We start from the raw sequence: 19,807 nt of genomic DNA on the forward strand, positions 1-19,807 counted from the left end.
GCACCAATTAGGGACCAAAATCTCGTAGAGATTAGTGGATGGTCTCTCTTAATTTAGGCCCACCCAAAACGCCCCAGACATAGCACAGCATGCTAAAAATGTTATATGTATAGTTTGACAGCATTGTTTGCATCTGTTTGTGCTTGTCTTTGCAGGAGAGCCGTATCTATGCAGTAGCTAAATCAGGAATGAGAGTTTCAGAGGCCTGTCTTGGTGCAAAAACCACTGGCAGAGGTCAGTCAACCAACTGCGACTCTAACGCTAACCAATCAGTATTGTTTACATTAGTGCATTTTCATTTTAAAATGCAATACTTTTGCTATGTTACGCCTGGCATCCCGGAGTTTTAGTCCTTCGAAACCAGAGACTTTTTGAAACGCTGCAGACACAGTTTTGAAAACTCTGGGGTTGCACAGTGTAGATGACCCCAGACGGAAATTTATGTCTTCTGGATCAATGTTTATTTTTCCCTGATTTGTCAAGGCCCTATCCTATGTCCATTACGCTACCGAAAGATGACAATGACCAACCACAACGATCGTGTAAACAATAACATAGAGACGGAACTGCACACTGTTCAAATGCTCTTTTTAGAACATTGCGTGTTTATTCATGACACAAATCTAGGGTGACCATACGTGCCATTCTTCCCGGACCCGTCCTGGCCAGGATTTTGGTGCGTCTTTCAGAAGTCGTATTTGTTGACTGTATACGCTATGACGTATGCGGTCGACAAATACGACTTCTGGAAGACGGACCCTGGCCAGGACGCGTCCGGGAAGAATGGCACGTATATTCACCCTACACAAACCCCCAAAACAAGCACATGTTAAAATGAAAACGCACTAATGTAAACATAGCATCAGTCTTTCAGTTTCATCTAGCAACAAGGTTTTGCAAAGCCATGCTCTCAGATCTGTCAGTTAGAGGTCAGGTCTTGTTGTATGTCACTTCCTCATACCTACTGCAAGGAAAAACACACCTGTGCAGGTGTGACCTCCATTCATTGAAGCTTTAAGTAGGTTTGTAGAGGAACTCTGAGGTTGTGAGTAAAGGGTTGGAATGGAAACCCTACTCTTCAATCAGCCGTGCATGAGACCTGTATGTAATTATTTCACAGTTCCATCCCTCCAGTCACTTAAAGAGAAAGAAACTTGATGCTGTTCCTGTAACTCAACTGGGAGAACATTGCATTAGCAGCTCAATAGGTCATGGGTTTGATCCAACACATAATGAATAGCTTGAATGCACTCTATGTCGCTTTGGAACTAAAAAGCTCATCTGCCCCAATGTAATGCTAGGGTGGGATAAGGGCACAGTACTTGCTGTATATTTTTTTTTACAAATTTGCTGTGAGTCAAGATGCATACCTTTATCTGTTTCAAGCCCACTGTGGGTCCTTCATCTGTGTTTCACAACTGCTGTGTTGTCACTGAATTAGCAGTTTGCATATTGAGTTAATGATTTTGTTATGTGTATGCAAATAGATTTAAAAGCCATTTTATGGAGTCAATACAGTGCCATATAAACACTCTTAGAAAGGATCTGTTAATTTTTTACACATCTTTTCGTGTTAAGCTTTTTACACATTATGTGTAACTATGTGTCATTTTGTGTTGATTTTGTGTTAAAAGTAACACAAAATGTTTCGTTTCAATAATAACACAAAGATGGCTGGATTGTTTTTCTAATGTGTTGTTTTTAACTAGGGCTGTCAAATTTAAAGCGCTAATAACGCGTTAACGCAAATTCATTTTAACGCCACTAATTTTATTAACGACGATTAACGCAACGCGCAATTTCTGTTTGACCCTTGGTCCAGCCCATAGTTGAATGAACAGAGACGCAGGCAAACCTTTCTAAATGAGTCGAAAGTTTTCATAGAAATAAGAACATTAAGCAAATCGTCTAGCAAATCCAATGCTCTAAATGCTCGTTGGACATCTGAAATGATCTTTATTTACAGTATACGTCTGAGAGGTGTAACATTACCGTCCTCCTAATGCTTAATCTAATACAAAGATGCGTCTCGATTCATTTTGGTTTCGCTTTTATGCATGACTTGCTTGATGTTAAAAGAGTCATTAAGAGAGATAAAGTTCGGTACCTGATTAATGTTAAAGAGTTATCTGAAGCGCATACACACAGACGGGCGAGTGCGCGACCCGAATATATAGACATCTACACAAAATTACAGTTTTAAAAATATCTGTTTTGATAAGAATTCACGCAGGTAGGATTTATAATCTGTTATGTCTTAAGTAAATGTTTGGTTAACTGTTGGGTAAAAATATCTGATGTGTAACATTATATTAGATCACTTAAAAATCATGAAACTTATTTTACAGCAGTGATTGATTTTTACATTCATTTATATTTTTATGTATGCTCTGCATTATTTATATTTGTGAAATGTACATTTTTTTTGCAATACTATATTTTTTCTCAACGTTTTCTTTTTCGATTCTTTATTTTTTGCTTGCAATTTTTTGCTCAATACTTTATTTTTATTTTACAAAACTTTATTTTGCTTTGCAATTTTTTTGCTAATATACATTTCGCTTTATTGACTTCAAACCATTTGGTTGTTTATCCCTTAAATTGTTTTTTAATTGGCTAAAAAGTTGGTTTGTGTAAAGTTGGCCTTTGAAATTATATTGAAATGCCCACACAGGCCTTATGAAATTTGTACAGCTTTGCAAAGTTTATGCGAATTGGATACATATTGTTTGTTTGTTTGTTCCTTCAGTATCCACCCAACCTCATCATGTTGCTGCTGCTGGCCCTTTTACCCACCTCATTTATAAGAACATGAGTGTGCCTGTGTACTCCACATTTAAGGGGGTAAGATTACATCATTAATATGATACTATTTACCAATCATCATGTTATATGTATCAGATACACCTATGATGTATAGTGGCTGTGTAGTTTAAAAATTAATGAGCTGTCTACATAGAGTAGCAAGGATTTTTAGACCGCAAAGGCTGAATTTAATCATACATGGCCGAGTGTTGCTACTTTTTAAGATATCTTATTTGAATATACTTTACACGCTTTATAAATAAGAAAATCCCATAATGCAATCAAACCAATTTTAATACTGTTAATATAAACAGATGCCACATTAGCAGTAGACAACAGTCAGCTCACTGTTTTTAAACATACCTATTTTTTTATTTAAACAAATTTTTGATAATCCATATGTTCCTAAATAAATATTATAACCTGCTTTACTCTCACACCCAACAATGCATCTCTGCTCTTTAAGAAAGCAACTCAGATCAGCAGCGTCCCTCTTCCTGATGATGATTCTGGTTCAGAAGACGACAGCAGCTCATTGGCCAGCCTGCACACGTCCACACTGGGACCGGATAAGAAGGGGAGTACCCCTGGCAGTCCCCGCGCCGTGAAAAGAGGTGAGATAACCCAAAAATTGCACTCTAGATCCTTCAAAATCTTTCTGTGTCTAACTGGTTTACATTTCAATATCTTACTAAGCATCTTTGGATCTTTTGTGTCACAGGTGTGTCTGTGTCATCCATCAGCTCAGAGAGCGACTATGCCATTCCTCCAGATGCGTATTCTCTGGACAGCGACTGCTCTGAACCCGAGCACAAGGTCCAGCGAACCTCCTCTTACTCCTGCGAGAGCTTCGGGCCGGTATGTCTCTGAACTCTTTCTCGTTTGAGTGACCCTACTTCTATTAATGTTCATACTGTTAAATACAAATATTCTTTGGTGACCAAATTGTCTAGTCACCCATTCTTATTTTCTGTATTATGTAGTAACAGAGATCTTCTGTTAGGATTTTTTGTACATTAAGAAAAATTGATTCATAATTATATAATTCTATTCATTTTATTAATAATATAAATATGAATGTTTCAATAAATATTGAATAATCATTAAATAAAAAGAGAATTTGTATTAATTATACCAAGTATGAATTATATTATTATTATTATTATTGTTATTAAATATTAATTATTGTATATAAATGGCTTTATTAATATAATAATAAATGTTTTCGTAAATATTGGATAACCGTTAAATATGAAGAAGTATTATTAATTATAACAAGTGAAGAGTTTCGTTGCAAAATGAGATAAATTTGTTTTTTTAATTGTTCAGAAATCTCGTTTCTGGTTGTGCATTCCAATTAATATCAATTCAACTACAGTTGGTTTGTTTTGATTTAAACCTGCATAACTTAAAAATACAGCTAAGTAGCACCATAAAACAAAATAATAACATGATAACATAATAATAAACATGTTTTAACAAAAAAGTAAATAAAAATGGATTTATCTAGTTTTGCAACGAAACTCTTCAAGTATTATTATATTATTATTATTGAATATAAATACTTATATTTTAATAGCTACAAATATTAATTCCACAATTATTAATAATATTGAGTAATTATTAATTTTAGAGTTAATTATTTATTGAAATTTTGATTTATTACATATTAAATCATTATTTCTTATTAAATAAATTATTGTTACAAAACTTTTCTAGTCCTCTAATTCAATTGGATAAGCATTATTCCAAGCATGCTAATACTCTTTTCTCTTTATCATCACTTTTGTCTGTTTTTATGGCATTTTTCAGGGGCTGTACTCTGCAAAAAATGTACTTTCTTACTTAGTCTTTTTGTCTTGTTTTTGCTTGATGAGCAAAACGACCTAAGAAAATAAGTCTAGTTTTTAGACAAAAAAAATTGTGCTTAAAACAAGCAAAAAAAAAAAAAATGGGATAACTAAAATCTTAAACTTATTTCTTTAACACTTAATTTAAGAAAAAATTAAGAAAGATTTATTTACCCCATTGGCAGATTTGTTTTGCTTGTTTTAAACACAAATTCACTTCAATTTTATATTTTTTGTCTAAAAACTAAACTTATTTAAACTTATTATATAATTTTGCTCTTCAAGAAAAAACATTACAAAGTAAGTGAGAAAGTAATTTTTTACAGTAAAATTGTGACTGTTGCTCAGAAACAAAAATTGTACAGCATACTTTAAATTTTAGCTGGGTGTGCTACAGAATTAAACAGTTCTTAAAAGTTCAGTGTATTAAAAATGTTTAATTTTAGGCTACATACTAATTTCAGCTTTATTATGTAATGTTACAGCAACTCATCAGTAGTCAAGATAAAATTTTTAATTTGAAATGAGGTCAGTCCAACGTTGGGTTAACATTGTTTTTACAGCAAAGGTTACTTTTTGTAATGCCGATTCTGTATTTCCATCTGTCAAAATACCAGTACAGCTCTTGATTCGGCCATAGGCCCATTATCACTGGTATTGCTCAAATGTCTTTGTATATAGGAGACTCTTGAGAAGTCAGGTTACCTGTTGAAGATGGGAAGTCAGGTAAAGGCATGGAAGAGACGCTGGTTTATTCTGAAGAATGGGGAGATCTTGTACTATAAGTCTCCGGTGAGTATACTTTTTCACAAACTCTGCGGCAGTGTCTTTCGAGTGTGAGGGAAGGAAGTTTAAAGTTTCAGCAGTGATGATATCTGCCGTTTGTTCTGCTCTCAGAGTGACGTGATCCGGAAACCTCAGGGCCAAATGGAGCTAAACTCCTCGTGTCAGATGGCCCGTGGAGAGGGGGCTCAGACATTCCAGGTGAGACGCACACACCGATACACATAAACAGCCTTTAAGAGATCTGTCAGCCTGTGGCTTTCTGAAACAGTCTGGTAGGGGTATCAGATGTTTTTCGCCTGTGTTTTGAGGGGATGTTTAGCCCACAAGTGCTGTCATTATTGGATTTTCAAAGTTGTAATAATAATAGTAATAATAATAATAGGGAATTATGTGTAATTTTCTGCAATCTTTAATCAGTGTAATCACCTCCATTACGTCTTGGGAGGGATTGAATGTCATAGTTGTACAGCGTTTTGATGAATTTATTTTTGGTCATCTGAACATGTTTTACTGTTATCCTGTATAAAGTATCTAATTGATGTGGAATAAATTCTACAGGACATTCCTGAAGGAAGGAAGGATTGAACGGATTCATGGTTATACCAAATTCTCAAATCGAGAAGAGTCATAGACTAAAAGGGTTTGCACAGATTTAAGCTAATGCTCTACTGTATCTTTTCCTCATTTTAGTTAATTACAGAAAAGAAGACCTTTTACCTGGCTGCAGACTCCCCAAATATCCTGGAAGAGTGGATCAGAGTTCTCCAGAATGTTCTCAAGGTCCAGGCTAGTGGACCAGTTTCTATGGATATGGAAGGCAAGCCTACAGTGCGAGGTTGGCTTACTAAGGTCAGAGTTTACACAAGTATTTTTGAGATGTAACAGTCGGTATCAATATTCATTGTGACCTAAACTTTAAACGGGACATTTTACAAGACTTTTTTAAGATGTCAAATTAATCTTTGGTGTCCCAAGAGTAGGTATGTGAAGTTTTAGCTTTAAATACCATATAGATAATTTATTATAGCATGTTAAAATTGCCATTTTGTAGGTGTAAGCAAAAATGTTGGGTGTGTCCTTTAAAATGCAAATGAGCTGATATCTGCACTAAATGGCAGTGATGTGGTTGGATAGTGCAGATTAAAGGGGCAGTGTTATCCACTTCTGACATCACAAGGGAAGCCAAATTTAAATTACTTTTTTAAATTCTCTTTTTTTCAAAGAGAATGGTTTACAAAAACTAAGTTACTGAGTTGATCTTTTTCACACTTTCTAGGTTGATAAAAGCACTGGGGACCCAATTATAGCATTTAAACATTAAAAAAGTCAGATTTTCATGATATGTCGCCTTTAAATTTCAAACAATACTTTGGTGTGGACTTATTTACACTGGTGACAAAATTTATTTGACAATTCCTTGCCATTAGGGCTGGGTTAAAATATCGATTCATCAATGCATTGCAATTATTTGTTTCTCAATTCAATATCGATTCATCAAATCCTATGAATCGATTCAGCCCCCCCGGCAAGTGGCGCCGCTGTGGGCAACACTCCAGTGAGAGCGGTCAGCGTTGTACAAGACGCGCTTTATCAAAACAGAAAGATCAAAGATGGCAAACAGCAGCACTTCTTTCAAGCCTTCACCATCAACGGGATCAAACATTAGTAATACTACACACATTATTTAAAAAAATATACTCGGGTACTTAATTGCTTGTGTATTTACTTATTATTGAATCGATATCGAAGCAAGTAAATCAATATTGAATTGAATCGAATTTTATTGAATCGAAGCCTCAAGAATCGGAATTTAATCGAATTGTGAAATTCCTAACAATACCCAGCCCTACTTGCCATCCTGTAGATTTGTTTCATCTCACAGACCACAAGGGCCAGATTTACTAACAGCTTGCGCCAGCGCCAACCATAATTTTGGCGTTAAATAACAACTGTCGGGATTTACTAAAGATGCACAGTGGATATTTAGCGCTAAAAAGGTGTAGTCTAGTTATTTTTGCAACTGACCTTACTGCATATGCATTTCTAAGAGTTTCCCTTTCAGACGCAACATTTTTGGGAAGAGACTATTTAAATGATTCATGCAACGCGATTTACTAATGTTTGCACATGTGTTATGACTGGTATTTGTGGCATTATTTAAAGGCGGAGTCCACGATGTTTGAAAAACGCTTTGGAAAAGGAGACGGGCCGACTACCAAAACACACTTATAGCCAATCAGCAGTAAGGAGCGTGTCTACTAACCGTCATCGTTGCCTGGGTTGCGTATGTGTGGGGCGGGTCTATCAACATTCTATTGGGGTAGGGGCGTGTTCGTTTAGGTGATTTCAAATATCAACATTGGCTTTAAAACATCGTGGACTCCGCCTTTAACGCAGAAAAAAAACATGCCTTAAATCATTTTGCGCTTGAAATGGCTGCAATTGTTGCTAAATTTGCGACCCTGAACTAATTTGCGCTGCTCTTAGTAGATTGCGTTGGTCATTATGGAAATCAGATGTTATGCTTTCTTAGATAATAACCTGCAGATATAACCACTCGCATCGGCGCTTTTTTGGAATTGCGGTCTCACGCTAATTTGCCCCACGTAGGAAACCTGACCCTAAGTATATATGTGCTGTGTTTTGGTCTCAGATTATTTTTTTTATTTTTTTGTGGTTCTTTTCTTTTCAATTTTGTTCTTTGGCTGTTTGCAAACTTTGAAGTTATGCAGTTTTTTTGCGGTTTATGGCAAATAACAGACCAGCTAAAAGGAATGTTGTGTCCCCATATGAAGTATTCTTTTGTTGTGACCAAGCCTTTACAGTATCTACTAAGCTGACACTTAGAAGTTACCTACCTTTTTAAGTGGAAGCTATTTGAATAGTTACTATCTACATGTAGTTTAACATTTCATTGCATTTATGTTTATAACCTAATGGTAAGAGTATGGTAAAAATATGCATACAGTAACACCCAGCATGATGACTAGAGGAGGAATAAATGGGTGACAGTGGATTGCAGGTTGAGATTCCTAGATGGCTGGTACATGCTGGGACAGAGCTGAGGTCAGCGAAGCTGGAATGTTTTGAGGAGGAATCCCTGTTAACTGTATGTGTGCGTAGATGTGATTGGGGGATGTGACTTCACCACATCAAAAGGGGCTTTAAAAATATCTTTCTCAAAAATGATTGACAACTGAGGCTAAAATAATGCTTTCATCCTGTATGTGTGTGTTTACTGTTTACCACAATACACTGCCATTTACATGAAGGTCCTTTACAAGTCTAACGAATGAACTAGAAGCAAAATCGACCACAAATGTAATACAATTACATACAGTTTATCCTAGTTCCAGATTAAAATGTATATTTGAGCTACCTTCATTTAAAAACACCTTGCTCTGACATATCTTAACGTGTATCAGGTCCATTAAGATGTACACCAGTATTGTTTTTTGTAAGGTTTGTTTTAAAAACATCTTAAATGTTTTAATATATCCAAGGCCTAGTCCTGGATTAATCTAAACCCTATCTGGGAAACCACCCCTATGTTATTACATTTAGAATGTAGTCAATGCGTTCAAACCTTCCCTCCATATTTCTTTGTCTGTCTTCTTTGTCTGATCATGACTTTTATTTTACGGCAGGTAAAACATGGTCACTCAAAGCTTGTGTGGTGTGCTTTGATTGGAAAGGTGTTCTACTACTATCGTAACCATGATGACAAGGTAAGATACCTTTAGTTGTCTAACACAAAAAATACTTGGAAGTAGCTGTAACCATGTCAACAGTTTAAAACATGTGTAAATATTATTGTCACTGTAATGTTAATTCATGCACATGACACTTTATTGTGTAGTTTTTTTTTGTATATTGAGGTCAAACGTGTACATTTGTTTCAGTTCCCATTGGGTCAGTTGCGTATCCGTGAAGCGCGGGTGGAAGAAGTGGACAGGTCATGTGACTCTGATGAGGATTATGAAGCAGGTGGGCGGGGCTTCCTATCCTCTCACTTCACATTAGTGGTCCATCCCAAGGAGCAAAGCCCCACCTACCTGCTCGTGGGCACCAAACAAGAAAAGGTACCGCTTGCACGACAAAACATAAACTAAACTTTAACAAGCACTTACCTAAATGCTGTTTTGTATTTTGTTCATTAGAATACGATACGATATGTAAATTACTATTCTACTGTAAATTACATTACAATTTAAAAAGAATCTATTAATATTATTGTTTATAGCATATTGATGATGAAACTGGAGAGAGATGGTATAAGAGGAAGAGCATACACTTGGTTAGTAAGTTATTGATGAGTTAACAGATATCAATATGTTCAAATAAATATAACAGATATCAATCTGTTCGAATAATTAATGTAAAATTGGATCAAGTGAAAGTAAACTGTGGTGTTCCACAAGGTTCTGTGTTGGGCTCTACATTTTTTGTCATATAAATGATATTTGGAAAGTGTCTAACATATTAAAACTGGGGTTCATTTGCTGAATTTACTCACGTAAAAAAAAAGTATCACACAGCTTTTCAGAAAGAGAACTGCAAGTAATTTTGTAATGAAGGTCAAAGGTCACCAGGTAGATTCTTAAGGCCAGCAGGTAGCGACTGAGGTGCCTTTTAGCAAGGCTCCCTTCGCCCAGTTGCTTCTTGGGCACTTCAGTGATAGGAAGTGTGTGGGTGTGTTTACGACTTGCAGTGCAAGACACGTCTGATTAGACATTTCAGTGCCATTCAGACACAATATCTGTCTATCTTGCAGGACACCTGGCTGTACCACCTGACTGTGGCGGCAGGCAGTTGTGCCAGTTTGAGGGTGGGCACAGAGTATGAGCAGCTGATTGGCAAGCTGCTGGACACAGATGGAGACCCAGGTAAGAGGTCACTTTTAAATATCTATCAATCCCAGGCTTTCACAAAACAAGTGTGGAAATGAAATGAACACCAATTTCACAGATTTATGATCTAATCCAAAACTATGGTGGCATCCATCTTAATTTGGTTTTGAATGTTTCTTGTGTTGATTTGCAGATTTGGCACTGTGGAAGCATGGAGTGCTGTGCTTTAGTAAGGAAGGTCTGCGGTCGCCACTCACCACACTGCCCTCTGAAGCACTTCAAACGGAGGCTCTTAAACTCTTTAAGGTGAATGTCTGTCTGCATCGTGATCCCACTGGTTTTGTCCTTCCGTCTGCTTAATTACAAAGGCTTCAGTCCATATTTCCTCTTGTTTTCTTTATCTCATGTTATGGGGCGCTTCATCATTCAGACCCTACTAACTATCCTTGAAGGTTCATAGTGCTCTTCTTTCATTTGTGCCTGAGAGCTTCCGTGTCTCCCACAGCAAGATCAAAGGCAGGGATGGGAGACCCTGTGCTTATTATAGCTGAGGAGATATCAAGCTGGCTAATTGAGGCTACTACTACTACTACTGTCTGTAGTAGTGTAGCCATGTTGAAGTTGATATTTTCCAAGTCTAAAAACTTAGGGGTAACCCTTAGGGGTCAAAGACTGAATGGGGACTTGGATTGATTCCACAATTATTCCACATACTGACAATTGTAGTAAGTCTGGCTTACTAAATTTAGTTGCGTCACCACATCACCAGCTAGTCACTTCACAGCACACACTCGGCTCTCTGTGTGGGAAACAGCACCAGCGCTGTTACACTGCCTAAATGTTTCATTCTGAGTTCAAAGAGGATCTCTGACAGCGTTTGGAGAGATGGTCTCGTTCCAGTCTCTCGTCGCATCTCCTCAGGCTCCCGTTTCCTATTGAGAACCCCGTTCTCCAGAGGCTTGCAGACATTATGCCCTATTTACAGTTCAATGGCATATCCTCAGGAGCTAGCATCGTGCTCTTTGAAGATCAAGACAGGCTTTTTAGGTAGTCATTTGATACTGAAAGAAAATGCCTCCCACTCTGAAGTAATGAATGGGGGGTTGACAGCTGCATCCTGACTTGATTTAATTAGCATTGTAAGGATTTCTGTAAGAACAGAAATGGAATGTTAATAAGAAAGCGAAGCGTGTCGTTGCATGCGCTGTCTGCGCGTCTCGACCGCAGAACCAGCTGTGTGTGGTAACGTGTTGTGTGAGGGGCTGCCACCTGCTGGCTGATCTGTGTTTATCAGAGATAGTAGTGTTTAGAGGATATGTGGCTGTTTAGATACCTGTCAGAAAATACAGTAAATAAACAAACTTTCAGATGAACATTCCAAATATAGACATTTAAGAGCCAAAACCTTTACCCAAACAACACAGTTCAAAAGTTTACATACCCCTGACTCCTAACCTATTTTTGCCTTCTCAAGCATAGTTCATAATAGTTACGTATGAATTTCTAAGATGTCCTGGATGTGAAAAAGGGATTCTCAACATCATACAGTCACTGTTGAAAAGAGTCTAAATATTCAAAAAATGCTGTAAAAGGAAAAAATGACCAGGACGTAGAGGATAATTATGAAGCATAATTTACTGCGTGATGCTTTTTCTTGTTACACCTTATTAGGACACTATGGGCCAGATTTACTAAATGGGGCAAATAAGTTTGAGAGAGCAATTCCAAAAAACTGCAGATGGAAGTGGTAATATTCGCAGGTATTTTACTAAACAGCCTCAAATTAAATAACACAGGCACAACAGCTAATTTCCATAAAGACCAACCAATCCAAGAGCAGCGCAAAATAGTTCAGGAATGCAAATAAGCAGAACTGATGCCCCTCAGGTGCGGGTGATCTACTAACGCCTGATGTGCTTGAGTTCAACACCACGGACAATGCGTCTGAAAATGCGGGGTGTGAAATCCCGGCTAAAGAAGCCATAGTACACAAAAAAATCGGATGATAAAAAATTTAGATTAGCAAAAACCTGCTATTTGGTATCTTTGTTAAATAATTGCGCAAATACCAGTAATATCACACGTGCAAATATTAGTAAATTGCATTGCGTAAATTATTTAAATACTCTCCTCTTAGAAATGCATATGCAATAAGGCCAGTCACAAAAATAACTAGATCTTTTCAGTGCTAATTTTTCACTGCACGTCTTTAGTAAATCCCAAGAGTCGTTACATAACGCCAAAATGGTGGTTTGAACTGGCTCAAGCTGTTAGTAAGACGTAGTCCACACGGACACAGGTATTTTTATAACCGTGACTTTTTTTTACACCGTACGGCCATTCGTCCGCACAAAAACGTAGTATCAGGTTGCAGTGTTGTCGTGCAGGAAGTAAAACCGGGGTTTTTGCCTTGCAACGTCACTTTTGTTAGGCTTCTGATTGGCCAAGGTGGCTTTACGATTTGGGTTATATCGCCGCCTGCTGGTGTGGTATGCTCTTGACAGCGCTTGATAGCGTGTTTTTGCTTTTTTATGAGAACAGAGATTTCTTTTAAACCAGGCATGTGTGGACAGGATTTTTTTGGAGGGAAAACTCTGGTTATAAAAATACCTGTGTCCGTGTGGACTAGGCCTAAATCTGGTCTTATGTGTATAGTGATCCAGGTTTGAATCCAGCATGCAGCACTTTCTAAGCTCATTTCCTGTTTCTCATTCATTTAATAAAGGCATCTGATAGGGTATTTATGACATAACATACACATAGCTACAAATAAGTAATGTCTTGAATTTTCTCTGGCAGTCATGTCAGCTCTTCATTAATGTTCTGGTGGAGTCGCCCTCCATAGACTACCACACTTCGCTGGCCCAGAATGCACTGCAGGTCTGCCTAACACATCCAGAGCTCCAGAACGAGATGTACTGCCAGTTGATCAAACAGACCAACTGCCGTACCCCTCACAACTATTCCCTCACACAGGTCAGTGTCATATTCACACACACATACTTAATACTGTTTAACATACTGTATGAAATATTTTATCTCTCTTTTCTCCCTTGCCATTTCAGTGCTGGCAGTTGTTATCTTTGTGTGTGGCTCTCTTCCTGCCTCAGCATCGCTTCCTGTGGTACCTGAGACAGTACCTGCAGCACAATGCAGATCCCAGGTCAGTGGCCGCAAACACTCATTCTGTGTAGTCAAATTTGATTATGCATATGGGCATTTTGTGATTAAAATGTAGTTATACATGGCTATCAGAAAATAAATAAAATATTTATTTGGTGATGTAAACCAAGCGTGCCGCACAAGCCCTGAAAAGTGAAGCCAAAACGTCTCAATCGCCCCCCAGTGACTGGTCCCAGTAAAGGTCATAAACCCCGCCTCCCCATGTTATTTAATGGGACTTGAGACCAACTAAAAAATTTAATTACACTTCAATTATCTTTTTTCCGAAGCTGGTTTCTGTCATTTACTGTAGTTTATATTACGCTGATGTAAATTCAAATGTTTGTTTTTAAAATAAGTTTGTTTTTAGTTAGTTATTTAATGATATAAAACGGTGGTGTCATGTCATGATTGACAGCTGTGATATCGTGTGATATGCGCATTCTGCGGGAGCGAGGGCGGGATCTTGATTTCGCGGCTTTAATTCCTGCTCACTAATGCGCAGGACTGGTCCCGAAATTGCTACTGCGCAGACTCAAGACCCAAGATGTCAGCGCCGTATTGGGACACTGGCCGCTTCACTTTTCACCAATGGAAGAGAGCAAACAGGCGTCGTCCATCTTTTTTACAGTTTATGGCTTAAAAACAATCAGCCAATATATTTACATTCAGTTGGTGAAACATTGTATGCAGCAGAAAGGTAGTGGGTTTGAACGCAGGACCCTTTGCATGGGCATCTGCCAAATACTTAAAGGTGCCGTAGAATGTAAAACTGTATTTACCTTGGAAAAGATGAATGATAAGAATTGTGTACATGGTAATGACATAACGTGAGCATCAAACATTATTGTTTCCTCCTTCTTATGTAAACTTTGTACATGCAAAAGACCGCTGGAAAACAGGCCAATCTCAACATAACACCGACTGTGACGTTATAGTCGAGATGCACCACCCAACATTAAATTACACATTACATTATATAAATTACAATGTTGTTACAATGTTAAAAATAAAGTTGTGACTGCTGAGTTAGCACTATATGCTAGTCAATGCTATATGCTAGCATTTAGGCAGAAGTTCTACCATTGGCGTAACAGTTAAAGGTGCAATTTGTAAGATATTTGCAGTAAAATGTCCAAAAACCACTAGGCCAGTGTTATATATTTTGTCCAGCTGATTACTATCAATATCTGTAATGTTTTCAACTACTTGTAAATCGTGAGAAAATTTCCATTCAAAACATTGACACGGGGCAGTGCAGTCTCCTGTCAATGACGTTAATATCCATGTGACCCTTTGTCACCGCCTTTACTGACGTAACCCACATGATAACAGTGGTCGAGCTCGAAAAAATAAAATGGCGGCCAAGGAAGCGACTGGAGCACAAATTTAGTGTAAATAAACGTATATTTTCACTTTTTACACATTTTAATTGCATTTCTAGCGAGAAATTAGTATTGTAGTTTTCAAATATGTGATTAGTTATCACAAAGGCGCTCTCTGTTCATATTTCAAACACGCTGCCTTTGAAGTGCGTCGGAAAGCCTTTCTCTGAGCGGCCTTCAGGCCTCCGAGGCCGAAGTCATGTCCTCAGCGAGGCAACAAGTCATCACAGTGACAGTCCTCACTGCCTTGAGTTTTCGGACGCAGCCAGTGTCGTGGACAATGCGGAACTATGCGCTTACTTATGGACTTATGGATAACTCTTTACCGTCTGCCGCTGGTTGTGTCAGCTCCTGTTAGCGTACGGGCCAACCAAACGACCCAAGAAGAGTTTGTAACAAAACGAGAGAGGATCGATTTGTTGTTGCATTATCTGAATGGAGAGAGCTTCACGACAACATTTAACTAGACCGAGATTCTGATCCTGCTAGTGTTTTACGCGATGGGTGAGTTGTTTTGATTCGTAACATTTCAAAAAACGTATGCTATTATATTGATCACAACATTAGTGTAATCAGCGCGTCTTCCCGCGGACGATATGCACATCAAAGGTATTGTGAGATTCTGATCCTGCTTGTGTTTTACGCGATGGGTGAGTTGTTTTGATTCGTAACCCTTCAAAAAACGTATGCTATTATATTGATCACAACATAAGTGTGTCGATTGTAATCAGCGTGTCTTCCCGCGGACGATATGCACATCAAAGGTATTGTACAGCAATATAAATGGTCATTTTAAGACACTTCACAATAAGATTTGTACTCTCAATACATTATTTGAAAAATCATTGTAGATTGTAAGTTGAAAACTTAATTCTGTGCTGTATTAACCTAATATCTATGACTGAAAATTTCGTTTTGAACATCACATATAAACTTACATAATGAAATAAACGATGTCATCATACGCAACATTTATAAGACTTGATTACCTTATCCATCAACGTGATTTCTCGTTCTCGTCTGATTGATGGCCATCAGCGGTTGAGTTAAAGACTACAAATCCCATAATTCCACGCTGCTTCAGAGCGTCAGTAAACAACATCATTGTTGTTGTTTGATCTGGCGCCATCCATCGGCGAAAATAATACAAACTGTATCTTTAAGTTTTTCAGGTCAATACTTAGAAACGTCCATTAACAATATCCAAACAATTGATTTTTCCTTAAATTCTGTATCTTCGTCTGATACAGGCTCAAACATAAGGTCTGTTTACACTATAGACTGTAAAAAAAGATGGACATAGTGTCCGTGACGTCACCCATAGGTTTCTGAAGATCGTTTTTGAAGCCAATAGTAGGCGATGTCTGCCGTCGCTATCTTGGCCGCTCGACATCGCGCATCACTCGCGGATATCCGAAAATGGGTAAAAAGGCGGCACGTGGATGAAGCTGAGGTGGCTGGTTGCTGAAACCACATCCGCCTAGCTTGACTGTAGTGACAGCAGTGGTGTTCAACCGTAACTCAAGTGGCCACACCCTTAATTATGCAGAACTTTAAGGCTTAATATCATTTAAACGGATGAGTTACAAAAAAACAGTTGTCATAAAGGGCAAAATTAGCTATATAGACCATTTACTCCCTTTTGGAGCCTACCTCTAGCGGCCAGTCAATGAATTCCCTATTGGCTTCATCAGAGAGATCGGAAGGTTGGCCCTCGGTTTAAACACACACAGAGCCATTCAAAAGAGCTTCTCTGGAACAGCCAATCAGAGGAGAGCTTAACATTATTATTCATGACTCTTTTAAATAAGGTAATAATAGACCATTTCATTCTAGGGGGAAATTCTAGGGCTGTAAATGGACATGTATAAAAGGGATGGGCGATATAGCCTAAAAAATGTATCACGGTAATTTCAGTTGTTTGTTGCGGTGACGATAAAAAATGACGATAAATTATTCTCTACTGTAAAATATCAGATTAGGTTATGTTTAAGTTGTGTTCCAGTGACTGTGCTGAAAAACATCACACAACAACAGTTACACAATAATAATTCAAATCAATTACAAGTTTAAAATGTAAACACAGATTCTGTATTTATTTATACTCTCATGGTGCAAAAATAGTGCAAACAGGAGAAGTAACAATGTCTTTAGATGTGTTTCAAAATTACAACAGAGTACAACTGCAAATAAATCCTGATAAAGTAACAAACATGTTAAAGTAACCTGATAAAGTAAAGAAGTTCAGTGTGAAACAGTCAATAGTCCCTTTCAAACATAAAGTCTTTACTGGTAATTTACTGGTAAATTTACCACATTTCTTTGTTGTAATTGTGGTAATTTACCACATTTCTTTACCAAAGTTGTTTCAAACAGCTTACCATCTATTTGCCAAATTGCCGACGTCCTTAGCACACCCTCTGTGATTTGCAGAAGGCCCCTAAAGCAGCCTAGGCGGGTATGCAGCGAATATCAAACCTAAAACTAACTTTACCTGGCTCCTCTGTGAAGCCTAATGTGCAAACGCAAGTTCCGTTTGACGCCGCCTAATGCAATGTTGTTTGGTCACGAGCAACTTCGCGACCATCAGCGTCTGCCACAGATGTGAAAACAACAAAATACGGACCGTGGATATTAAGTCATAACCCGCCATTGTTTACAAATACGACACTGAGCTCGCCGGCCGCGTGTCACAGGTAACTTCCACTTTTTCTAAGAGTTTACTGGTATTTTGATATGTGTGAATGATGTCTTACTGTTAAAAAGACGGAACGTCACTGCATGTGTGAACAGCACATTTTTCTATTTACTGGTAAATTCATTCTGGTAAATTCATGGTAATAACAACAAGCACCTCCTCAGCCTCACGTCCGTCTTACGCCATGTTTGTTTTTACTCCGCACGTGAACAGTGAATTGGGCGTGCACAGACTACCTCATCAACTAGATTTATCGTTGTTATCGTGAGGCGACAGATTTTCATCGCGATGATAAATTTTGGCAGTATATCGCAAACGATAAGATATCGCCCATTCCTAATGTATAACCGTTTCTGGATCATTTTTGCATATTTTTTCAATGCATTCTTTGGCACCTATAGAATGTAATGCAAATGTATTAAAGGTGCAGTGTGTACATTTTAGCGGCATCTAGTGGTGAGGTTGCGAATTGCAACCAATGGCTTAGTCCACTGCTCACCCCTTGCTTTTGAAACACATAGAGAAGCTGCTACTGGACAAACATGGCATCGTCAGAGCCAACTTAGTACAAAAAATGTCACGACAGGGTAGGGAAGTAGGACGCATACGCAAGGTTCAAAATAAATAACATTTAATAATAAAAACACGAGGGCAGACATGGTGAAGGCAGGAACACAGGAACATGAACACAGGAACATTAACACAGGAACAGACAGGGTATCAATGACAATGATCCAGCAGTGAGCAAACAGAAGACAGAGGTATATATACACACAGACTAAATGACAAACAGGTGTGATGAGGCAGGTAATTAATCAATGAATGTCCAGGTGATAACAATCGGAACAGAGACAAGACATGACACGGATTACACCGTGACATTACCCTCCCCTCTACGAGTGGCTACCAGACACTCACATAAAACACAACAAAAACAAAGTCTGGTAGCGAGAGTCCAAGGGAGGGGTGGAGGGCTTGGGGACCCTGGCGAAGCCGGCAGCCGCCGGGATGAGACCAACAGGAACGGTAGGCCGGACTGCGCCAGGAGAACCGGAGCGATCACTCCGAGGACCGAGGCAGACGAATTACCCCCCTCCTGGGAATCGTCGACGATCAGATGCCCCCGGAAATCATCTCCCATCCCCTCGCGGAACCGGAGACCCTCGGTAGCCACCCCGGGGAAATGATCGGGCGTGGTCCGTTCTGGATCCCCCTGCGAGCAGGATGGTGGTCCTCCGAGGGACCGTCGACGACGACTCAACCGTTGGGGGACCGCCTGGGCCGATCCTCCTCCCGCAGGAGCGAGCGATCGCTCACGGTGGTCCCCAAGAGACATCGGGGCTGATGGGGAACGAACCCCGATGTCACTACTCCCCCTCGACGAAACTCCTGGGGGAGCCGCCCTCCGTGAACCTGCTGCGTCCAATGTGGCTGGATCATTCTGTCACGACAGGGTAGGGAAGTAGGACGCATACGCAAGGTTCAAAATAAATAACATTTAATAATAAAAACACGAGGGCAGACATGGTGAAGGCAGGAACACAGGAACATGAACACAGGAACATTAACACAGGAACAGACAGGGTATCAATGACAATGATCCAGCAGTGAGCAAACAGAAGACAGAGGTATATATACACACAGACTAAATGACAAACAGGTGTGATGAGGCAGGTAATTAATCAATGAATGTCCAGGTGATAACAATCGGAACAGAGACAAGACATGACACGGATTACACCGTGACAAAAAATTGTCCGTTAAAGGCTTCTGTAGAAAAATGGTGGCACAAAATGGTGACTTCCATGTAAGGGGACCCTCTTTGTATATAGATAAAAACAGGGTGTCCGCGGATCCTTAAAAAGTCTTAAAACGTCTTAAATTCCGTAGTATGAAAATAAGGCCTTAATAAGCATTAAAATGTCTTAAATCCGGGTCTTAAAGGTCTTAAAATGTTGTCCAACCAACACCGCCAAGAAGATTGTAACTGTTTTAAACATGTTCGTCTCATGTGTCAGGAAAAACTGAATAGGTGGAATCTACTAAAGCACAAGTTTGCGGGGAGTTCGCTAAAGTGCGTGGACCGGGTATAAGCAAATGGAGAAAAGTGTGAGTTTTAGCTATGGGGAAGTGCACATTTAATGAAAACTGGTTACTTAACCCTGATTTTGCTCCGTGGTAAAGACCAGTTAGCGTACGGGGTCCGTTGTTTATTTTGCAAGAAAGATTTAAAACTCAGAACAATGGGCATCAAAGCTTTAGTGTCACACA

The 19,807-nt window shown here is 38.8% G+C and overlaps 1 protein-coding gene across 1 annotated transcript in view; it reads left to right on the plus strand.

The window, feature by feature from the left end:
* Nucleotides 1-19,807, plus strand: part of LOC141362557 (pleckstrin homology domain-containing family H member 1-like) — a 49,687-nt gene that overhangs the window by 21,970 nt on the left and 7,910 nt on the right. Inside the window, exons 9-21 of the mRNA XM_073864805.1 lie at nt 156-234; nt 2,750-2,844; nt 3,272-3,419; nt 3,527-3,663; nt 5,337-5,447; nt 5,553-5,639; nt 6,132-6,290; nt 9,089-9,169; nt 9,344-9,523; nt 10,216-10,327; nt 10,485-10,597; nt 13,091-13,267; nt 13,357-13,454. Coding sequence (XP_073720906.1) covers nt 156-234; nt 2,750-2,844; nt 3,272-3,419; nt 3,527-3,663; nt 5,337-5,447; nt 5,553-5,639; nt 6,132-6,290; nt 9,089-9,169; nt 9,344-9,523; nt 10,216-10,327; nt 10,485-10,597; nt 13,091-13,267; nt 13,357-13,454 — 1,577 coding nt within the window. The remainder of the gene's footprint in view (nt 1-155; nt 235-2,749; nt 2,845-3,271; nt 3,420-3,526; nt 3,664-5,336; nt 5,448-5,552; nt 5,640-6,131; nt 6,291-9,088; nt 9,170-9,343; nt 9,524-10,215; nt 10,328-10,484; nt 10,598-13,090; nt 13,268-13,356; nt 13,455-19,807) is intronic.

This window comes from Misgurnus anguillicaudatus, unplaced genomic scaffold (genome assembly GCF_027580225.2).
Source record: "Misgurnus anguillicaudatus unplaced genomic scaffold, ASM2758022v2 HiC_scaffold_28, whole genome shotgun sequence".
Lineage (NCBI taxonomy): Eukaryota > Metazoa > Chordata > Actinopteri > Cypriniformes > Cobitidae > Misgurnus > Misgurnus anguillicaudatus.